This window comes from Pelodiscus sinensis, chromosome 15, assembly GCF_049634645.1.
Source record: "Pelodiscus sinensis isolate JC-2024 chromosome 15, ASM4963464v1, whole genome shotgun sequence".
NCBI classification, from domain to species: domain Eukaryota; kingdom Metazoa; phylum Chordata; order Testudines; family Trionychidae; genus Pelodiscus; species Pelodiscus sinensis.
Genome location: NC_134725.1, coordinates 29,548,947 through 29,566,791, shown reverse-complemented (window position 1 = coordinate 29,566,791; position 17,845 = coordinate 29,548,947). Strand labels below are relative to the sequence as shown.

The 17,845-nt window shown below is 48.1% G+C and overlaps 1 protein-coding gene across 3 annotated transcripts in view; it reads right to left on the bottom strand.

Moving 5' to 3' along the window:
- The window catches only part of DHX37 (DEAH-box helicase 37), a 44,294-nt gene extending 27,037 nt beyond the window's left edge, over positions 1-17,257 (bottom strand). The window contains exons 1-7 of one of the 3 annotated variants that reach the window (XM_075898476.1): positions 17,128-17,257; positions 8,587-8,756; positions 6,896-7,008; positions 6,280-6,607; positions 4,110-4,258; positions 2,804-2,896; positions 784-880 (exon numbers count right to left, since the gene is read on the bottom strand). In XM_075898476.1, coding sequence (XP_075754591.1) covers positions 784-880; positions 2,804-2,896; positions 4,110-4,258; positions 6,280-6,607; positions 6,896-6,957 — 729 coding nt within the window. In that variant the 5' untranslated portion in view covers positions 6,958-7,008; positions 8,587-8,756; positions 17,128-17,257. Of the gene's footprint in view, positions 1-783; positions 881-2,803; positions 2,897-4,109; positions 4,259-6,279; positions 6,608-6,895; positions 7,009-8,586; positions 8,757-11,086; positions 11,312-12,685; positions 12,953-17,127 lie in introns of those variants that run through there. The other 2 variants (XM_075898475.1, XM_075898474.1) reach the window with 2 other exon arrangements.
- Positions 17,258-17,845: the final 588 nt, after the last annotated feature.

Below are 17,845 nucleotides of genomic sequence, written 5' to 3'. Positions count from 1 at the left end.
GCAGACTGGTAACATTTTATTTTGCATATTTATTATACCAGTTGCGACCTCCAGAGCCGCCGCAAAAAGCTGGTTTCAGCTCCAGCTCCTGGTCACTATACAGCAGCTCAGAGGGCTCGGGTATACTCTGTCCCCAGCCCCCAGAGACGCCACAGCCAGCTGGCTTCAACTGCAGCAGCAGCTGTGGCCTGGCAGTCAGCGGTTTGTGGCCCAGCACCAGTCTGCTGATTGGCAGTTAGGAACTATTGGTCTAAACTATGGGCTGAATAGACAGTGCAGTGGATCAATCCAGCGGGATTTGATTATCACATCTGGTATAAACACAATAAATCAACTACCCATCCATCTCCCATTGGGAGTACTCCACTTCAACGAGAAGTACAAGGGGAATTTATGGAAGAGTGTCTCCAATCAACACACCGCTGCAAAGACACTGGGTACATAGATCAGGTATGTTGACTTCAACTATGCTGTTCAGCTATGCTATTCACTTAGCTGAAGTTGCTTAACTTAAACTGGTCTCCCACCTATACTGTAGACGATGTGATAAAGAAATCCCCATACCTATCATGGTTAATGCAGCAGCTGAAACAGGAAGTATACCTCCAACAAGCATAAAAAGAATGATCATAATCATCTAGTCCTCAAAAATACAACTGCTGAAAGGGGTTTTGTTTTAGAAAGAAATGCTTGTTCTCATGGCAAGTCCTACCAAGAATGTGTGGAATTTCTCTCTAAAGACATTAAATCCCTTCTGTTTTTTCATTGCAGAAAGCAATTTACCTTCTGAATTTCTTTGAGTAGCACACCATCCGTCATGAACTTAATTTTGGTTTCATCTGTAACATTTCCTTCATAACGTATTTGATATGAAACAGTCCTGTAGAGAAAAATGCATCTGTATTACACAAAGCAACACTCTAATTAAAAAAAAAAAGCATTATAGACCAAAGGTTAAAAACTGGGAAAGGAAGGAAAGTCAGAGTTCAGGTTAGAACTAGGGATGCCAATGCTAAAAATCTTACTAGTTACATACACTGTGAGATCTGCAATATAAAGCTTAAAAAAGTTGTAAACTGCATAGTCCACAGCAAAGCCTCCCTGGGAGTGGGGCAGACAAGGGCTACCAGGCTCCACTCCTGGTAAGGAGGCTTTCCTGCTGCATCAAAGCTACCTCTCCAGGAGTGGGTCCAGCTGGCCCCCCTGCCCTACTCCCAGGAAGGCTTTGCTGCAGGCTCCATAGCTGGCTGCCTAGGAGCAAGGTCAGCTGTCCCTGTTGGCCCCACTCCTGGGAAGCTAGCGTGTAACCTACAGGGGAATCAGGTGGGCCCACTATGGACAGGGACTGGGCCAGAGCAGTCCCTGCCTGCCACAGGCCCCACGGGGCTGAAGAGTCCCCTTCATAAGAAGCTGCTCCAATCACCACCAGGCTTAGCCATTAATCATTTACTTCCCTCGTTAGAACGTTGTCTTCAACATAATTCAGCTATGTCTTGATACCACAGCATAAAGTACATGGCAGATCACAGACTGCCTGAGTCCCAACTCCCCAGGCTCTAGCACAGAGCTGGGCAAAATATTGCCCGGGAGCTGGATCTGGCCCACAATGCCACAGGATCTCATCCACGGACCACGCAGCTGCTTTAGTATAAAACACAGTCCATGTGGCTCTCTACTCTGTATGGAGTGGGAGGCTTTGTGCTATCTCCCCTCTCCCAGTCCAATCCTCAGCTCCGAATGGCCAGAAACAACTGGCCAATAAGAACAACCTCAGCCAATCTCTCAGCTCATATTGGCTGGAAACAGCCAACCAATCAGAGCGGAGATTTTGGCCTGAGAAACTGGGTCAGCACAAGCCTCTTTCCGCACCCAGAGTTGAGAGCCAGGTGGAGAAAGCAGCCTGTATTTTCAGCGCTGTGGGGCTGCACCAGGCACAGAAAGTCTAACCTGCTTTGGGGATGCTGCAGTCTGCTGGCCAGGAAACACTTAGGTAAACTCCTCCCAGCCCGCACCTGCCTCTGGCTCCCCAACCCTGCTGCACCCCAATTCCCTCCCCCAGGTCACCATCCAAACCCTCTGCACCCCATATCCCAGGTGACAACTCCCTCCCAGATTCTGTAGCCCTTTCTCCACCTCTCCCCCATGCCAGTATCCTTTCCTGTACCCAAAACCTCCCTCCCTATACCCCAATTCCCTGACCCAGATCTCAACACCTTCTCCACCCAAACACCCTTTCAGACCCCACACCATCTCTTGCACCCCCAGTCCCTTACCTCCTTGTGCCTTTCTGCACCCAACCTCCAACCTAGACCCTCCACAGAAAAGTGTGGCCCTTGACGACTTACCAAAATCTTGGTGTGGCTCTCCCAACAAAAATTATTGCACACCCCTGCTCTAGCACATGCAGGATGCTACTGTCCTATATAATATCTTTTCCCTTTAAGGAATCAGGATACAGAAAAGCTTCTTTTAAACTAGCCCAATGTTATGGCACACTTGCTTTCACCCATACACAGCATAGCTACATCTCCTTCCCCATCTCCTCAACAATTCACTGATGCCCCTATAAGGGCTCATGAACTTCAAAACCACTACAGGATTTTCTAGGCAGCAGCAGAGCTGAGTTCACAAAAACTACCTATGATTCCTCTGTGGAAAGGCTAGCAAAACAGGCTGCAGCTAATCTGACACCAAGATAACATCTCTCTAACTTCTCCCACTCAGCAGAAGATTTATACTAACAATAGGCTGCATTTTATTGGTTGTGACTTTCCTAGTTAGCTAATGATCTTTCAGCCCTTACCTGTGTGATAAATTCATTTCCTTAGCAACCCGATGAGACATAGATACTGCGGCCACACGCCGTGGTTCTGTGATTCCGATGATGCCATTGGAACTAAACCAGAAGAAAAAAAGCTTTTACAAACAAATGTAGGCAAGAGGATAGGAGGATTTCCTCTGGGTGGATTTTGAATAGGGATGTCAATGTAGTCAATACATAATTAACCAATTAGTCTGCGCTTATTGGTTAATCCTATCGACTACACTCACTCCCCCACACCCTCACCATGCTGTCTCTGATACAGAGGCAGCAAAGAGGAAGCAGGAGGCGGTGCCTGTGGGGAGTTAGCTTTTAAATCAGCTCCCCACGAGCACTGGACCCTATGGAGCTGCCTGCCTCCATCCACCCCTGTGCTACTGCCTCAAAGAGAGGCAGCAGCGCAGAGGGCAAGGAGGACAGACAGGAGCCAGTACACATGGAAAGTGGCTATCAAGCTGGCTACCCACACATTTTGGCTTGCCCTCACACAGTGGCAGTGGCGTGGGGGTGACACAGGGAAGACTGCTGCAGAGCAGCCTTTGTCTGTAGTGGACCCAGGCTTGCTGTGGACAGAAGCTGTTTCATGGGATGCTGGCACAGCCTCTGTCTGCGGGGAGCTTTAGCTTCCCCCTGGATATGGGCTGCTGCTACTCTGCGCTGCTGCCTCTGGGGGCATGGTTTATCAGGTTTTCCTTGGTGGTTGGGAGGACCAGGCGATCCCTATCAATCTGGCTTCTCTGGGGAAGATACTAGTGCTGGAGAGGCAATACTGCAGAAGTGGTATGTTTACTGGAACTAAATGGGACTGAGCTGCAGCATCTTGGCTGCACTATCTAAAACTGTAAAAGGGGCCAACGCACACGGCAAGCTTTTGATGGTTTTTCACTATGTATTATGGAGTTTATTTCAATTTTGCAGTAAACCTAGGTAGAGTGTCTTGGAGACAGCTTTCCCCCTTTCCTACTTTCATGCTTAATGGCAATTACGACAGCCTTACTGTGACAAATAAACCAGTCATGTTTAAAACAAGGCAATAGTTTAAAAGCTCAAAAATAAATTATCTGGAGAGATTTTTGTGCAAATTAAGGCCTGCCCATATGGTTGTTTCCTAGATTTTTCTCCTTCAAGTTCATTTCAGCACCATCTAATGTAGGTACTACTATTGCTCTTAGCAGATACGGCATGAACAAAGAAGTCTGAAGCAGAAACAAAATTCTAAAACCAGAAAGGGATGGAACTTAAGTAAAAACAACACATCAATTTTTAGTATAAAAGAGCAGAATCCTACCTGGCATAGCCTGCTTCATACAGAAACTGAGGTACTTGAGTGGTTTTACCACTCCCAGTTTCTCCGCATATGATCACAACAGGATTCTCATTAATGGCTTCCATGATAACTTGTTCTTCAGCAAGGATAGGAAGTTTTAATCTTGCTTCCTATTGAAAACAAAACAGAAACTTTATTTCAGTTTGTGTCTCTTGATCCCTCTTTCTGCTTGGCCTTTTTAATGGGTCAAGTTCAGTTTTAAAAAAAGCTTTATGAAAAGTCAAAGAGTAAACGATTTTCCACCCAAAGTCATGAATGATATTTACTCATACAGTCCAATAATGTAGAAACAGAAGCAGCTGTACACCACTTTGTGATAATTCTTTCCCAATGCTTTATGAAAACTGGCTTATGACTATCAATATGCGTAACTCAGATATGCTTTTCAGAAAATACCTCATGTAATATGTCAATTTTAATGTAACAATCGGCTGGATCTGTATATCCTATTTTAGTGCAGGTATCATGTATGAGAGGTTAGAAATATGAGCATGAGACTGTTTATAGTTTTAAATATGCTAGTGAGTGCCATTAATGGTGCTCCCTTTTCCCCCAAAAAGCTTTAATGTGACCAACTTAACTTGTAAACAGCTTTGTTTGTCCTGTAAGACAAAAGGTGATTGGACTAGTAAAACATGTGACTATACCATATGGTACTGGGATTACACTTTGACCATATTATTTTTCTGTGGAAGGGGTATGTAAACGAAAAGATTTCCACCTTCGGGGAAAGTCCATTTAAGCAATGCAAAGCTACCAGGCCTTTGTCTTGGGCTGGCTTGACACACTTCAAGGGAATACAAAGAGGGCTGGAGACCCAAGATGGAGTAAAAGTTTGTCTCTGACTTGAAGACTATGCCTGAAATAAGAACTTCTCTTTAGAATAAGAAACTGCTTGCCATAAGTATCTTAATGAATTAGAACTATCTATGAGTTTTCTTTTCATTTTAATATAGTAACTTACTTGAGCTGACTGATTTTACTTGCAACCACTTAAATCTTACAGTTTGTACTCAATAAAAAACACTTTTGTTTACTATGAAGCCCAGTGTAAATAATTGTCTCTCTCTTTTATTGATAAAGAGGGTGAACATCCTCATGAACTTTCCCCGTGTAGAACTTTTACACAAAGAAATGTGGATTTATTTGGGAAATTTTGGTCCCATATGGGGGTTGGTTTCCTGGGCACTATGCCCTAGAATTGCATCCTCCCAGAGCTGAAGTGGTTCAGTGTCTGCACTGATCTGTAGGAGGATGGTAATCCCAACACTGTGCCTTATCTGGGGGAGATCAGAGGATCTGGCCCAGCACACCAGGATGGAGGGGAGCCTCAGTGACCAATGCGGCAGGTGTTAATGGCAAGATCAACATATTGGGGAACAATCCCATGGGGACTTTCATGTCCGCACCCCAACACACCCTTATATCTAGCATATTCTGGTAATATTCTATCCTCTTCAAAACCTGAAAGGTTTTACAATGAACGGTAAAACACTGCCAGACCAACCAAGAACTAGGGTCAGCAAAATATTCCATCCTGACTTCTCAAAAGGTAGCTTGCAAGCATGCAACTAAACCAATGCTCTTATTAATGCCATGTAGTTATCTAAGATTCAATTGAGTTTAACATTTCAGACATCCAGTATTTCACATGAAAACGTGTTCCATAAGCCACTGTTATATACCTGCTCAATGATAAGTGGACCCTTTCAAAGTTCTGCAGAATGAAATCTATCCAATACTACAGTTAGCATAATGGAGAATGAAACCCAGTTTAAGAAGGAAGATTTTCAATTCATTACATCAGAAGGTTTAAGATTCAGATCATTAACAGATTACATATTCAGAATTAGTAACAAATAGGTATGTTTTAAAACAAAATTTAAAGTCCTTTCCTTCTTTACTCGCTTGCCAAGTTCAAAGACCAATGTTACATACATGTCTAACCAGCAACAGCTAGTATCAATAACACTTAAAGCACTGCTAGAAATGCACTCTGCACTGTTGACTAATGCAGATGAATCCCAAAAGTCTGCTGTCAAGTATTTGCCTGCATTAGTCTGATGGCAAATACTCTGATTTTTCCTCCTTGAAGAATGTTTATTGTGATGAATCACTAACAAACACTGACCTGTATCTCAGGAGACCTGTCCACTGGGATGAAAACTGCAGGCTTGGAAGATGGCTTATGAGCAGCTTTTTGATGAGCTGGCATGTTAGGAAAAGCCTGATCACTATTCAATGGTTTCTTAATGCATTCTTCCACCTTTCCAAAGTTATAGCTGTGTGTGGCTATCTTTTCAATTGCTTCTTTAATCTCTTCCTCCTCATCAGAACTATCAGAAGATTCAGACTTTTTCTCAGCCACCAGTTCCAGATCTAGTCTGCGCCTTTTTTTATTTGCACCACTGACACTATTAATCTTCTCTGGAAATGTGGCACTTGCTTCTTGTATTGTCCTAAAACAGAATGTTTACACAACATGGGTTTTTGCCAATATAGTCAGTGTTTTCACACTTCAGATCAGATACACCCTACTCCTCCAAAAGTACATTAGGTTGTAATAAGTCTAATTTTCCTTCTCTCACCACAACTGCCCAACTATTTTAACTTTAAATAACTTACAATCAAGCAAAAGGAAGGGAATGAGGGAGGAAGGAAAGAAGGAAGGACCTATGTGCAAAACCAGAGACTGAGAAAGCAGTAATATGCCTCAGTCACAACAGCAGCAACAGATCGAAGTTTACCGTTTGGTCTGGTATATGCGCTCTCCAATACCCAACTTGGAAGTGGTATATAGAAGTTTCATTTCAGCCTCAGAAGCCTGGACCTCATTTAACTTACTAAGCAATTCGGCACGCTACAGAAAAAAATATATAATCACTGTTAGAACTGTTGTACTGACAAAAAAAGATTTAAGTTCTATCTTTTTCAGCTACCAAATCAACTGGAGTTTAGCTGAAGTAAACACAAGAGGGCCAGAACATACTATATTTGCAGGCTGGGAAAAACCACAATAAGTTAAAAAGGGTGCTATGGAGGTGTCAGCAGTGAAATCACGAGCAAGGTTGGTCAAGAATCACCATCCTACTTATTTCTCTACATTTTAATTAATGGAATTTTATCTCATATTTTGGTACAATAGGGGTATTGGAGCTTTTCACTCCACTACTCATCTTGAAAAGGCAATGTATGCCCAATTTTCTCTCTTTCTCTATTTAAAAAAAACTTTCTCTGTGGGATGACAGAGTGACATCACCACATTAGTCTATGTCCCACCTGCCTCCACCTTCCCCAGTGCTTGCCTGCTGCTTGGGGAGGTCCCAGAGCAGCCCCCTTGCATGGTGCTCCGGGGTGGACAGAGCCATGCAGTTCCTCTCCCATTCTCCCTGGTGCTCAGGGGGGCCCCAAGCCAGGAGCTGTATGGCCTTTCCTCTCCCCTCTCCTCCAATGCTCTGGGAGGGGGGGCTGAAGCCATGCAGCCCAGGAGCCACACGGCTTTTGCCCTCCCCGATGCTCCCAAGCTCATGCTCAAGGTGAAGTAAGCCACAAGTCATGAGGCCCTGGGAGCCACATGGCTTCTCTCCTCCTCCTGCCCCACTGTTGGATGGGCGGAAGCTGCAAGCTATGAAGCTTCACTCCACCCCCACCTCTGTACTCCTGGGCCTCCCCCTTCCCCACTCTGGTGATCTGGGGGGAGGGAGCCGCACACCTTTCCTGCTCACCAGCCCCCCCTAACACACACACCCAACGTTGGGGGGAGGCAGAAGAGAACCAGACCAACCTTGCCCCAAGGGCCCTCCCTGGCAGCTGAAGGGAGGAAAGAGCCAAGGCTTGAGGGTGGAGGGAAGCAGCTGGGCAGGGGCAGAGGATGTGTGGAGAGCAGAGGCAGCCTCAGATCTAGGGGGCAAAGAGCCAGGCCTGGGGTGGGCTTGGTCTCTCCCTGAGGGGAAGAGTCTTGGTCCGGCCCAACCCCCAATGGCCAGAGGGAGAAAGCCAGGACACCTTTGGCCTGGTCCAACCCACTAGCAGCCCGAGGGAGAGAGCCAGGCTTGGCCCAACCCTGCCAGTGGTCGGGAGTGGGGAGAGAGACGCAACTGGACTGGCCTGGCCTCAGGGGAGCCCACCAGCCAGGGAGGAAGAGCCGAGACAGGCTGCAGTGGCAATGTGGACTCCCTACTGCATGGGGAGGAGGGTGAACTCCCACCACGAGGAGCCACCTGGGAAGCGGCTGTAGACAGCACTTGGAGAACCACTGGTCAAGAGACACTTCTCTGCTCACTCAAGCTGGTGATAGGCAATGCTATAAAGGAGAAAATACTTGCTTATATTCCCAGAGAAGCTACTCTGGAATCCTATTGACAACAATCCTACTCAAACACTTGTTTTCTTTATCACTTCCTCAACCATTACTGAGCAAAGCCAAAATGCAACATACCTGGGTTTTCTTTTCTTTCTGCTCTAAAACTTTTTGTAAGATTTTCCTCTGCCTTTTGCTCAAAGGCTTCTTCTCTTGTTTTGTATCACAAGCTACTTTTTTCGTCTTTGTCTTTTTAGATGGCAGGACCAGGGCATTACTTTCATCCACTCCTTTTAACTTCACATCATCTGAAAGTATCAGTTTTTGTCAGTCACAAGGCCTAAACAGCTTATTCTTAACAGAATTCTTGCAAAGCTTGCTGATTTTAAATAAAAGAGCAATAACAACAATTATATTACTGATTAAGCCATTATGATGGCTGCACAGGGAAACAATGCTCCTCCTTTCCTTATGCATGCTTTCATGATAAAATCTGTTTCATTTTTTAAAGGAATATCACCATGAAAAAGGCTGAGTTTTCATAATCAAAACATTGGACTAAATAATCCTTCCATGGGAAGTGAATACTACATTGATTTCCATAATTAAGAGATGGTACAAACTAGGGCTATTAGCATGTAGTTGTTAACATGATTGACCGATAAGCCCTGGCTTATCAGTTAATACTAACAACTACACACAGCTACTCCCTTGCTGCCTCTATATCGGAAGCAGCAAGGGCAGGGGAGGCAGGGGCACCCGTTCTTCACATGTGCCGGCTCCCACAGAGCAGCCTGCCCTTCCTACCACTTTCCACAGAGGCAGCAGGGGGGTAGGAGGTGGAAGTCAGTGCTTGGGGGAAGCCAGCTTAAAAGTATCAGCTCCGGTGCAGTTGTCTGTCCCCCCCCCCCCCCCCACCATCAGAGGCAGCAGCATTGGCAGGTGCAGGGGGAGAGTGCAGGTAGAAGCCAATACACCTTGGAAGTGGCTTTCAAGCGGGCTCCCTGAAAGTATCAACTCCTGTGGAGCTGCCTGCCCCCACATTGCTGCTTCTTTATCAAAGGTTTAAGCACCCTGCCTGCCCCTCCACCCACATGCAAACGTTTAACAGCTAAAATTTCCAGCAGTTACAAGTTTGCACAATACCTGTTAATTAACCTCACTAATACAAACTAGAGATGTTAAAAATAGTTTAATAGGGTAAAAGCTGAGCATGGTTACCTAGGTTGTGGGCTCTGCAGTATAAACATTAGCTTTATACTGAAGAGCTCATGGTGAAGCCTTCCTGGGAGTAGGGCCAATAGTCCCTGCTGACCCAGCTTCCAGGGAGGAGGCTCTGCTGCCGCAAAACACATTTTGAATACAACCTCTAAAATAAAAGGGAGATAGGATAAACTGACATGGGACCACATAGCTGTTATCAGCCAAGATGTCAGTACAAGCTGCAATTATCCAATCACTGAGAGTTTTACTGTTTCACCCCGAAAACAAGGCAAGGGAGACCAGGTCTGTTCTCCTGATGGAACTTGTTGCTGCAATTCGGGGCCCCCAACAAGAGAGACAGGTGTGGGGGAAGAGAGAGGAAAGTAGAGATGTTAGATAGCATGTAATGGAATAACTGAATTCAATTAAAAATTTCAGCATCACATTTTAGCAGTCACATGACTATTTGATAGTCCCTGGGGGCGAATCCAACAGCCCCATTCCCAAGGAGCCTCGTGCAACCCCGCACTACTGCCTCTCTATCAGAGGTAGCGGCACAGAGTGGCAGGCAGGAGTCAGTGCGCAGACCAGCTCACCTGCTGCCCCCACATTGCTGCCTCTGTCCCAGGGTACCTGATCTTCCTTGCAGACAGAGGCTGCCTTGTGGCAGCAGCCCCAGCCTGTGGTAGGCCCAGGCCCAGAGGCAGCAGCATGAAGGGTGAGGGGAGGAGGCAGAAGCCAATACATGCAGGGAGCTGGCTTTTAAGCTGACTCTCCATGTGTGCTGGCTCTCTCGACCTGTCTGCCCACTCCCCTTACTGCCTCCTACAGAGGTAGGGGTGAAGGGCCACCTTCCCTCCCCTGCCTCCATGCTACTGCCTCTTTTAGAGGCATTGGGAAGGGGTGGGGGGTGGAGAAATGCAGGCTGCAGTGAAGCAGCATCTGTCAGCAGGGGCTCTGAGGTCCCACAGACAGGGGCTGCTTCCCAGCAGCAGCACGAAGATGGGTAAGCCAGCAGATGTGGTGCTCATGGGGAGTGTGCTTAAAGCACTGGCTCCCTCCTCTGCATGGGAATGCGAGCAGTCAACAGGATTAACTGATAAACCTAGGCTTATCGTTAATTGTATAGTTGTCTACATACTGGCATCCCTAGAGGAAAGAGGCAACAATTCATTCCCAACCCAATGGTAAAGGCAATTCAACCTCTCAACAAGGTCATTCTTTTCCAAAAAGGAGACATTAGGGTCCAGCTTGAGTGTCTTAGTGTACAAAGCGTTCACCCATTCGGGAAGGAGTGAACGTGCATGGGGCGCCTACTAAGGAGAGAGTGCCCGGAGATGAGGATACAAGCCTGCGCTCAATCTGGTGTGCACGGCGGGAAGTGGTGCGCATTCCAGCCCCTCTTTCCCGTCGCGGTCAACGGCGCCGGACTCACCTCCGAGCTCTAGCTGCACAGGCTCAGTAGTGGGCGGCGGCTGTAGCTGCCCACCGCTACCCGCCGGCAGCCGCGCTTTCCAGTTGTGCCTCTTGCGAGCTTTGACCATGGCGGAGGTGGACAAGCAGCGCCAACAGGAAGGTACCTGTCCGAAGCTGGGACAGGGCTGCCAGCCTGGCCGGTACCCACGTGCGCTACGAGGAGCAAACACTTCCGGGGTCGCAGAGCCAGATTACGTCACGCGACAGCGACAGGGTCAGATTATCAGGGGGCGGGGGGAAAGGAAAGAGTAGGGTGGCATGGTGCGTGGGAAGGGGGAGGAATGATCCAGAGGGGTATGAGAGGAGAATGGATGGACGGAGTGACAACGAGCAGGAGGAAGAGGGAAGGATTTAGGGAGAGTGTAGGAATGGAGGCAGGCGGCAATGGGCAGAGGTAGGGCTGCAATAACTGTTCCTGGGTTTCCTTTCCTCTCGGTTGTATATACCTATTTCCCCTATATTCTTGAAAAAAAAACTGGCTTTTTCATCTCTTGGAGAAAATACAGCTACAGGGAAATACCCTCCACATAAATGTGTGTTTATTGCCAACAGAACTGTAGTGTTCCCTTTAATCTTTTCCTTCCGTGTGTGGAATAAATTTTGTCATGTGTACCAAGGCATGTGCAGTTGTGCACCACCAGTAGAAACACATATTTCTGGTTCTGGGCACAGTGGGCACTCTGCTAAACAGCTAGATGGCATTTAATCTTTCCTGGGGGCCAGCACAAGCACTCAGCTTACAGAGAACACTGGTTTTATTATGGCATCTTGGAGTAGGATGTGAATGAGTAGTTAACTAGAAGATTAACTGATATGCCTAGGCTTATTGGTTAATCTAGTCAACTACTCGCATTCCCCACCTTGCTGCTGCTGTATCGTAGGCAGCAAACGGGGAAGCAGGAGCCAGTGCTGGGGGGAGCGAGCTTAAAAGCCAGTTCCTCCCAACACCGACTACATGGTGCCACCTGCCCTCCCTCCCTGTGCTGCTGCCTCTGCCAGAGGCAGCAGCACAGTGGGTGGGGAGGGAAGGCTACTGTGAAGCAGCCCCTGTCTGCGCGGGCCCAAGCTCTCTGTGGACAGGGGCTGCTGCTGGAAAAGCCTCAGTCTGCAAGGAGCTCGGATCTCCCCTGCAGACAGAGGCTGCTGCTATCCCATGCTGTTGCCTCTGTATCAGAGGCAGCAGTGTGGGGTGGCAGGCAGCTGGTCTGCGTGGGGAGCTGGTTTTTAAACTGGCTCCCCTCATGGACCAGCTCCATATGGCTCCCTACACTGCTGCCTCTTATACAGAGGCAGCAGCTCAGCGCAGCAGGGGCCAGAGTGCCCTGGCTGCCATCCCATCCCTGGGGACTATGCAATAGTCAACTAACCACTAAGAATCCATGCGTTTAGTTGACTATTCTATTACCCACTAACATCCCTACCTTAGAGACTAACATATATATTAGAAGGATCGTGAGCTTTAGTGGATAAAGCACACTTCATGAGATGAATTGCAGTGGAAATTACAGAATTCAGGATATATATAACAGCAAAATCAGTTACTTATCAATTGTAGTACCAGTACTTATGAAGCTAATTAAGTCAGGCTGGATATGTCCCATAAATACCATTTGATGTGGAAATGCAAATATCAAATGCAGAGGAAATTTCCTTTTTAGTGATAAGCTGGAAGGGTTTCAGCCAGTGGCTGTAGGTGAAGACTGGCGGTGTTCTCTTATTTTCCTTGTTGGCCTGTCTTGAAGTAGGTGAAATAGGTGGCTACTTGTTTGGATCTGTTTCTTCACTTCCTCTGGTAGATATGTAAGTTTTAAGAATGTTTTGTAAAGATCTTGTAAGTGTGAGGAAACAGACTGAAAAGGCCACAAATCAGACATCAGGAATGGTAACACATAAACCTGTAGGGCAGTGGTCTTCAACCTTTTTACACCCAAGATCACTTTTAAATCCTTCCCCAAGAACCCACCCCTTCCTTGAGGCCCCACCCTCTCTGTTCCTCTCCATCATTTGCTGTCCCCAGCCCTTACTCACTCTCACTGGGTTGAGACAGGAGGTGCGGGCTCTGGAGTGGGAATGAGAGATTTGGGTGTGGAAAGGAGTGAGAGGTGCAAGCTCTGGGAGGGAATTTAGGTGCAGCAGAAGGTGGAGAAGGGGATGCTGGCTCAGGGAGGGGGCTCTAGAATGGAAAGTGTTGGGGTCAGGTGGAGGGTTGGGGTGCTGAGCCAGCTACAGGCTTGTGGATGTGAGGGTGCAGGAGTATGGGTTGGGATAGATGAGGGGCTCAGGGCACAGGTTTGCGGTGTGTGGATGGTACAGAAGTGTTGTGGCACAAGACTGGGGATGTGGGGGTGCAGGAGTTTGGGGATGTGAGAGGCTATGGACAGGAGGTTCCAGTATATGATAGGCTCAGATTTGGGGTTTATGGGGGGTGCAGGACTAATTGGGGACAAGCCCCATCTGGCTGCAGCATCATAACACTTGTGGAAGAATTATGATGCTGCAGCCAGATGGGGCTTGTCCCCAAATGGGGGCCTGTTGGCCAGGCTTCATTTTTAAATAAAATATTATGTCAAACACAAAATGTTTCAGCATTGTCTTTATTTATCAGAGGGGCGGGGAACCTGTTTTGAGTCACAGATTACTGACCCACAGAAAAGTCAGTTGGGGCCACACAAGTAAGATTCAACCCGTCCAAAAAAACCCAAGACTCACTAATGTAGCCCCAACTGAGACACTTCACTCCCGTGGCATTCCAGCCTCAGGCCAGATTAATTCTTCTGGGGTTCCAGGCTTAGTGGAATTTTTGAGCCTCTTTACACTCTGAAGTGGGGCCAAAAATGAGAGCTGTAGTGTGTAGGACAGGGCTGCCAGTGAGTGGGATAGTAATGGGGGTGCAGAATCTGGGTGGAAAATAGGGTACAGGAACAAGCTGGGGGTAGGTGTCTGGCCAGGAGGGAGGAGACAGGAGCAGGGTGCTGATGGGTGTCTGGCCAGGAGACAGGTGGTGGTGGAAGTCTGGCCAGAGGGCAGGGGCAAGATGCTGGTGGGTGTCTGGCCAGGAGGCTGGAGCAGGGTGTTGGTACAGGTCTGGCCAGGGTGCTGGTAGGGGCCTGGGCAGGGGGCAGGTGGGAGTTTGGCCAGTGAGCAGGGTGCTGGTGGAGGTTTGGTCAGGGGGCAGGGTGTTGGTGAGAGTTGGGGCAGGAGGCAAGATTCTGTTGCGGGCTGGGGCAGTGTTTCCGGGTTCTGGAGCTGGAGACAGGGTGCTGAGGCAGGAGGCAGGGTGCTGGTGGGTGCTGGGGCAGGATGCTGGGGGCATGGTGTTGGGGCAAGATGCTGGGGCTAGAGGCAGGGTGCTGGTGGGGGTTTGGCCTGAGGGAATGGACAAGGACAGCTTGGTCGGTACCTGGGGATCCCGCAGCTGCACACCAGGTCCGGTGTCTCAGGAAGAAATGCAGGCTGCTCTTCCTTCTCCCAAACAGCCAGGTCTGTTGTGCCACTGGGAACTTCCTTCCCCCTGCTGTGTTCCTGTGCGTGGGTGGGAGTAGGAGTCCCGGGACTTTGCACCAGCTCCAACTTCTCAGGAAGTTGGCTGTTGTGGGGAGCGGAGGAAGACAGCACGCTTCCTGAGAAGTTGGAGCTGACGTGCAGTCCCGGACTCCTACTACCTCCCCTCTTCCCTGCGCATGCAGGAAGGCAGCAGGGGGAAGGAAGTTCCTGGCTGCATGACAGACCAGGCATTTCAGGAAGCATACCATCTGTTTGGGGGAGGGGAAGAGCAGCCCACGTGCTTCCTGAGACCTGGACCTGGTGCGCAGTTGTGGGACTTCCCCCCCATGCCGCAGGAAGCCAGTGCTACTTCCATTTTTGCAGGAGGTAGGGTCAGCACGGGCTCCTTCTTGGGGTGGGAGGGAATGGGGGGCCAGAACGCCTCATGATCAACTGGTCATTCCACCACAATCGACCAGTTGATCATGATCGATGGTTTGGTGATCACGGTTCATGGGGAACATTTTAACCTCCTGGCATTTAATAATAATGGACTTAAAAGTAGCCATTCTTCTACTAAGTTATTTTATCACCCTATTATGGGAGACAATTGAACTGGAGTTCATTTACAACAGGGGTGGTGAGCCTTTCTTGGATGGACGCAGCTGACTCATGGAAAAATCAGTCAGGGGCCGCACACAAGTGAGAAAAAAACTTCACTGATGTGGCGACTAGTTGACTATCTTGTCGACTCTCTGATAAGCATTTGCTTATTGGATAGTTGGCTAGTCAACTAGTCCTTTACATCCCTACACCTCATATGGATTTTTTTTAACTAGCAGCATCTGTTGGGGTTTTTACCAACAGAAGTTGATCCAATAAAAGATATTACCATACCCACCTTATCTCTCTGATATCCTGGGAGCCATGCGGCCATAACCGCATAGCAAACTAAAAATTGTATGTGTGAACTCAAATGCAATCATGTCTAGCATGGAAACAAACTGGCATACTACTGTGCAAGAGGTAAAGACTGCCCTTACTTGAATGATCTAAGTATAACACAAGAAACCATGGATATAAATGGGGACAGTAAAAACCCAATAAGACAAAACAGTTCATTCTAGAAAGTAAGCAGAAAGTAAGTCTTTGTCCTCACATATCTATGTCTCACTGCCAACACCAAGTGTTAAAAAATCACAAGTCAGACACCTTCAATAAGCATGAGAATTTATTTAAAAATAAATTTGGGGTTCATTTTATTTGGCTTCTGTTTTTTTGAAGCTTTATAGTGCATGAAGGTCACATTTTTAAGCTTTTCTCCACAACCATGAGTACTAGAAACCTACTGAAGGTGTTAGCTAAGAACTGACAATCTCAGATCTGGGGACCAGGTTAGGGTCACATATACTGTATGTTTGTTTTGCTTAAAATAGGTATTTGTGTTATAAAAAAGCATATAGTGTTTTGACTCTGTGACATGCTTGTAAATTGCTACAAGCCTCAATCTCATTTGTGTATCTGTATTCTATGCAATAAGAACATATGTAAATGTTGCTTCATAGCTTTACAAATGTGTGCTCTAAACTTGTGAATTTAGGAACGGGAATCATCCCTCTTCAGAGGGCCAGGCCAGGGGATGCTATCAGAAAGTGTGGACCTGCAGGGCGCCCCTCAGCAGCCTGGCCTCCCTGGGCAACTCTTACTATTGTCTGGCTCAGGCTTCCAGCCTTAGAAGAAAAGGATAAAGAAGGAGCAGGGCCTCAGCAGAAGGGCAGAGTGGAGCTCCTGCATGTTTGCTTACTTTAATCTGTAAATAAACTCGTTTATTTTTCTTAGTTAATAAAACTTTAGATATTATTACCAGATTGGCTATGGATGTTGTCTTTAGTGGAAGATCTATAAACCAAAGGAACTCCAAAATACAGCTTTTATAGCCTAAGGGTATTGGTACCACTGGTTGAGAAACACTCATATAGGGTACCAAATGATCTGGAAGAAAGTGACTGGCTTCTTTGGGCCTGGGAACAACCTGATTATGATGTGATTTTTTTATGTCAGTGACCATTTGTCATTCAGTCCAGTTTGTTTGGTTGGCAGACAAAGGCAGTTGTGACTCCATGTAGGAGTGTTTGAATGACACAGGAGTTCACATTTTTATTGGCTTGATGAAAACTAGTGATATGACACCCCACCCGTTTGGCATGTTTGCTCTATTTTTGACTGTCCTGAGCCTGACAGTGTGATGGGGTGGAGGCTTTAATATAACCAACATTGAGAGATAGTAAAAGAATTAGGAACACTGCTGTTCCTAGGTGTTGCTTCATTGGGAAGGCTCTGTTGCAATGTTTCCTCTAATTTTTTCCAGCCATGTGCAGAATACTTTCTTCTTTGTGCCTTGAGGCATGTGGGAATGTGCGTTGCCCATAGAAACACAGAACCTAGCAGAAGGACTCTGTCAATGTGTTGCTAGCATTGTAATCTCTCCTGAGAGGGCTGCACAAGCCCCCAGCTTACAGGGATGGCTGCTTTGGATGGAGCAGCTTTCCCTCTTTCCTGGGGCACGCTGCTCTAAAACAGCAGAAGGCTTCCCTAAGCCCCATTTCAATCACTTCACCCCGCAGTCCTCCCGTCCACACAGCAAGCCCGAAGGATTCGCATTGGCTTCCCTCCCCGCTTCAGACGTTAATCCCCCGGGGGGCGGGGGTCGGGGCAGCTCGCGGGGAAACGGTTTGAAACTCGCGCTCGCAGCCGCGACAGTTGGAGGCTCGCGCGCCGCGCCTTCTACCTGCGCGGGAAGCGGCTGCTATCGGCCCGGACTTTGGCACCAGGTCGGCTCTGGAGCGGGCAGCAGCGGCGCTGGGTGCGGCGGAGTACTTGGGCCTGGCGGGGGATGGGAGGGAGCCGCAGCGAGTCTCCGGCCCTGGAGTCCCCGTTTGCGGCGCTGTTGACGGGGAGCCACGAGGCCGCGTCCCCTGTTCTTCCAACGCCCGGCAGCTGCTCTCCGCCCCGCGGCCGTTTAGCCGGGCAGCCCGCGTAACCCACCGACCGCGGGCCAATGCCACCCCTCCCCCCCACAGGGAGCCAAGTGTCAGCCAGGGCCCGTCTAGCCCAGCCCGCGCTCACTGCTGTAAGCCTGGCGGTGGCAGAGTGAACCAGAGGCGGCCAGCCCGACACTACTCGGGCGTGGGGAACATCGCTCTCTCCACAGAGACGCAACGTGCACGGGATTGGT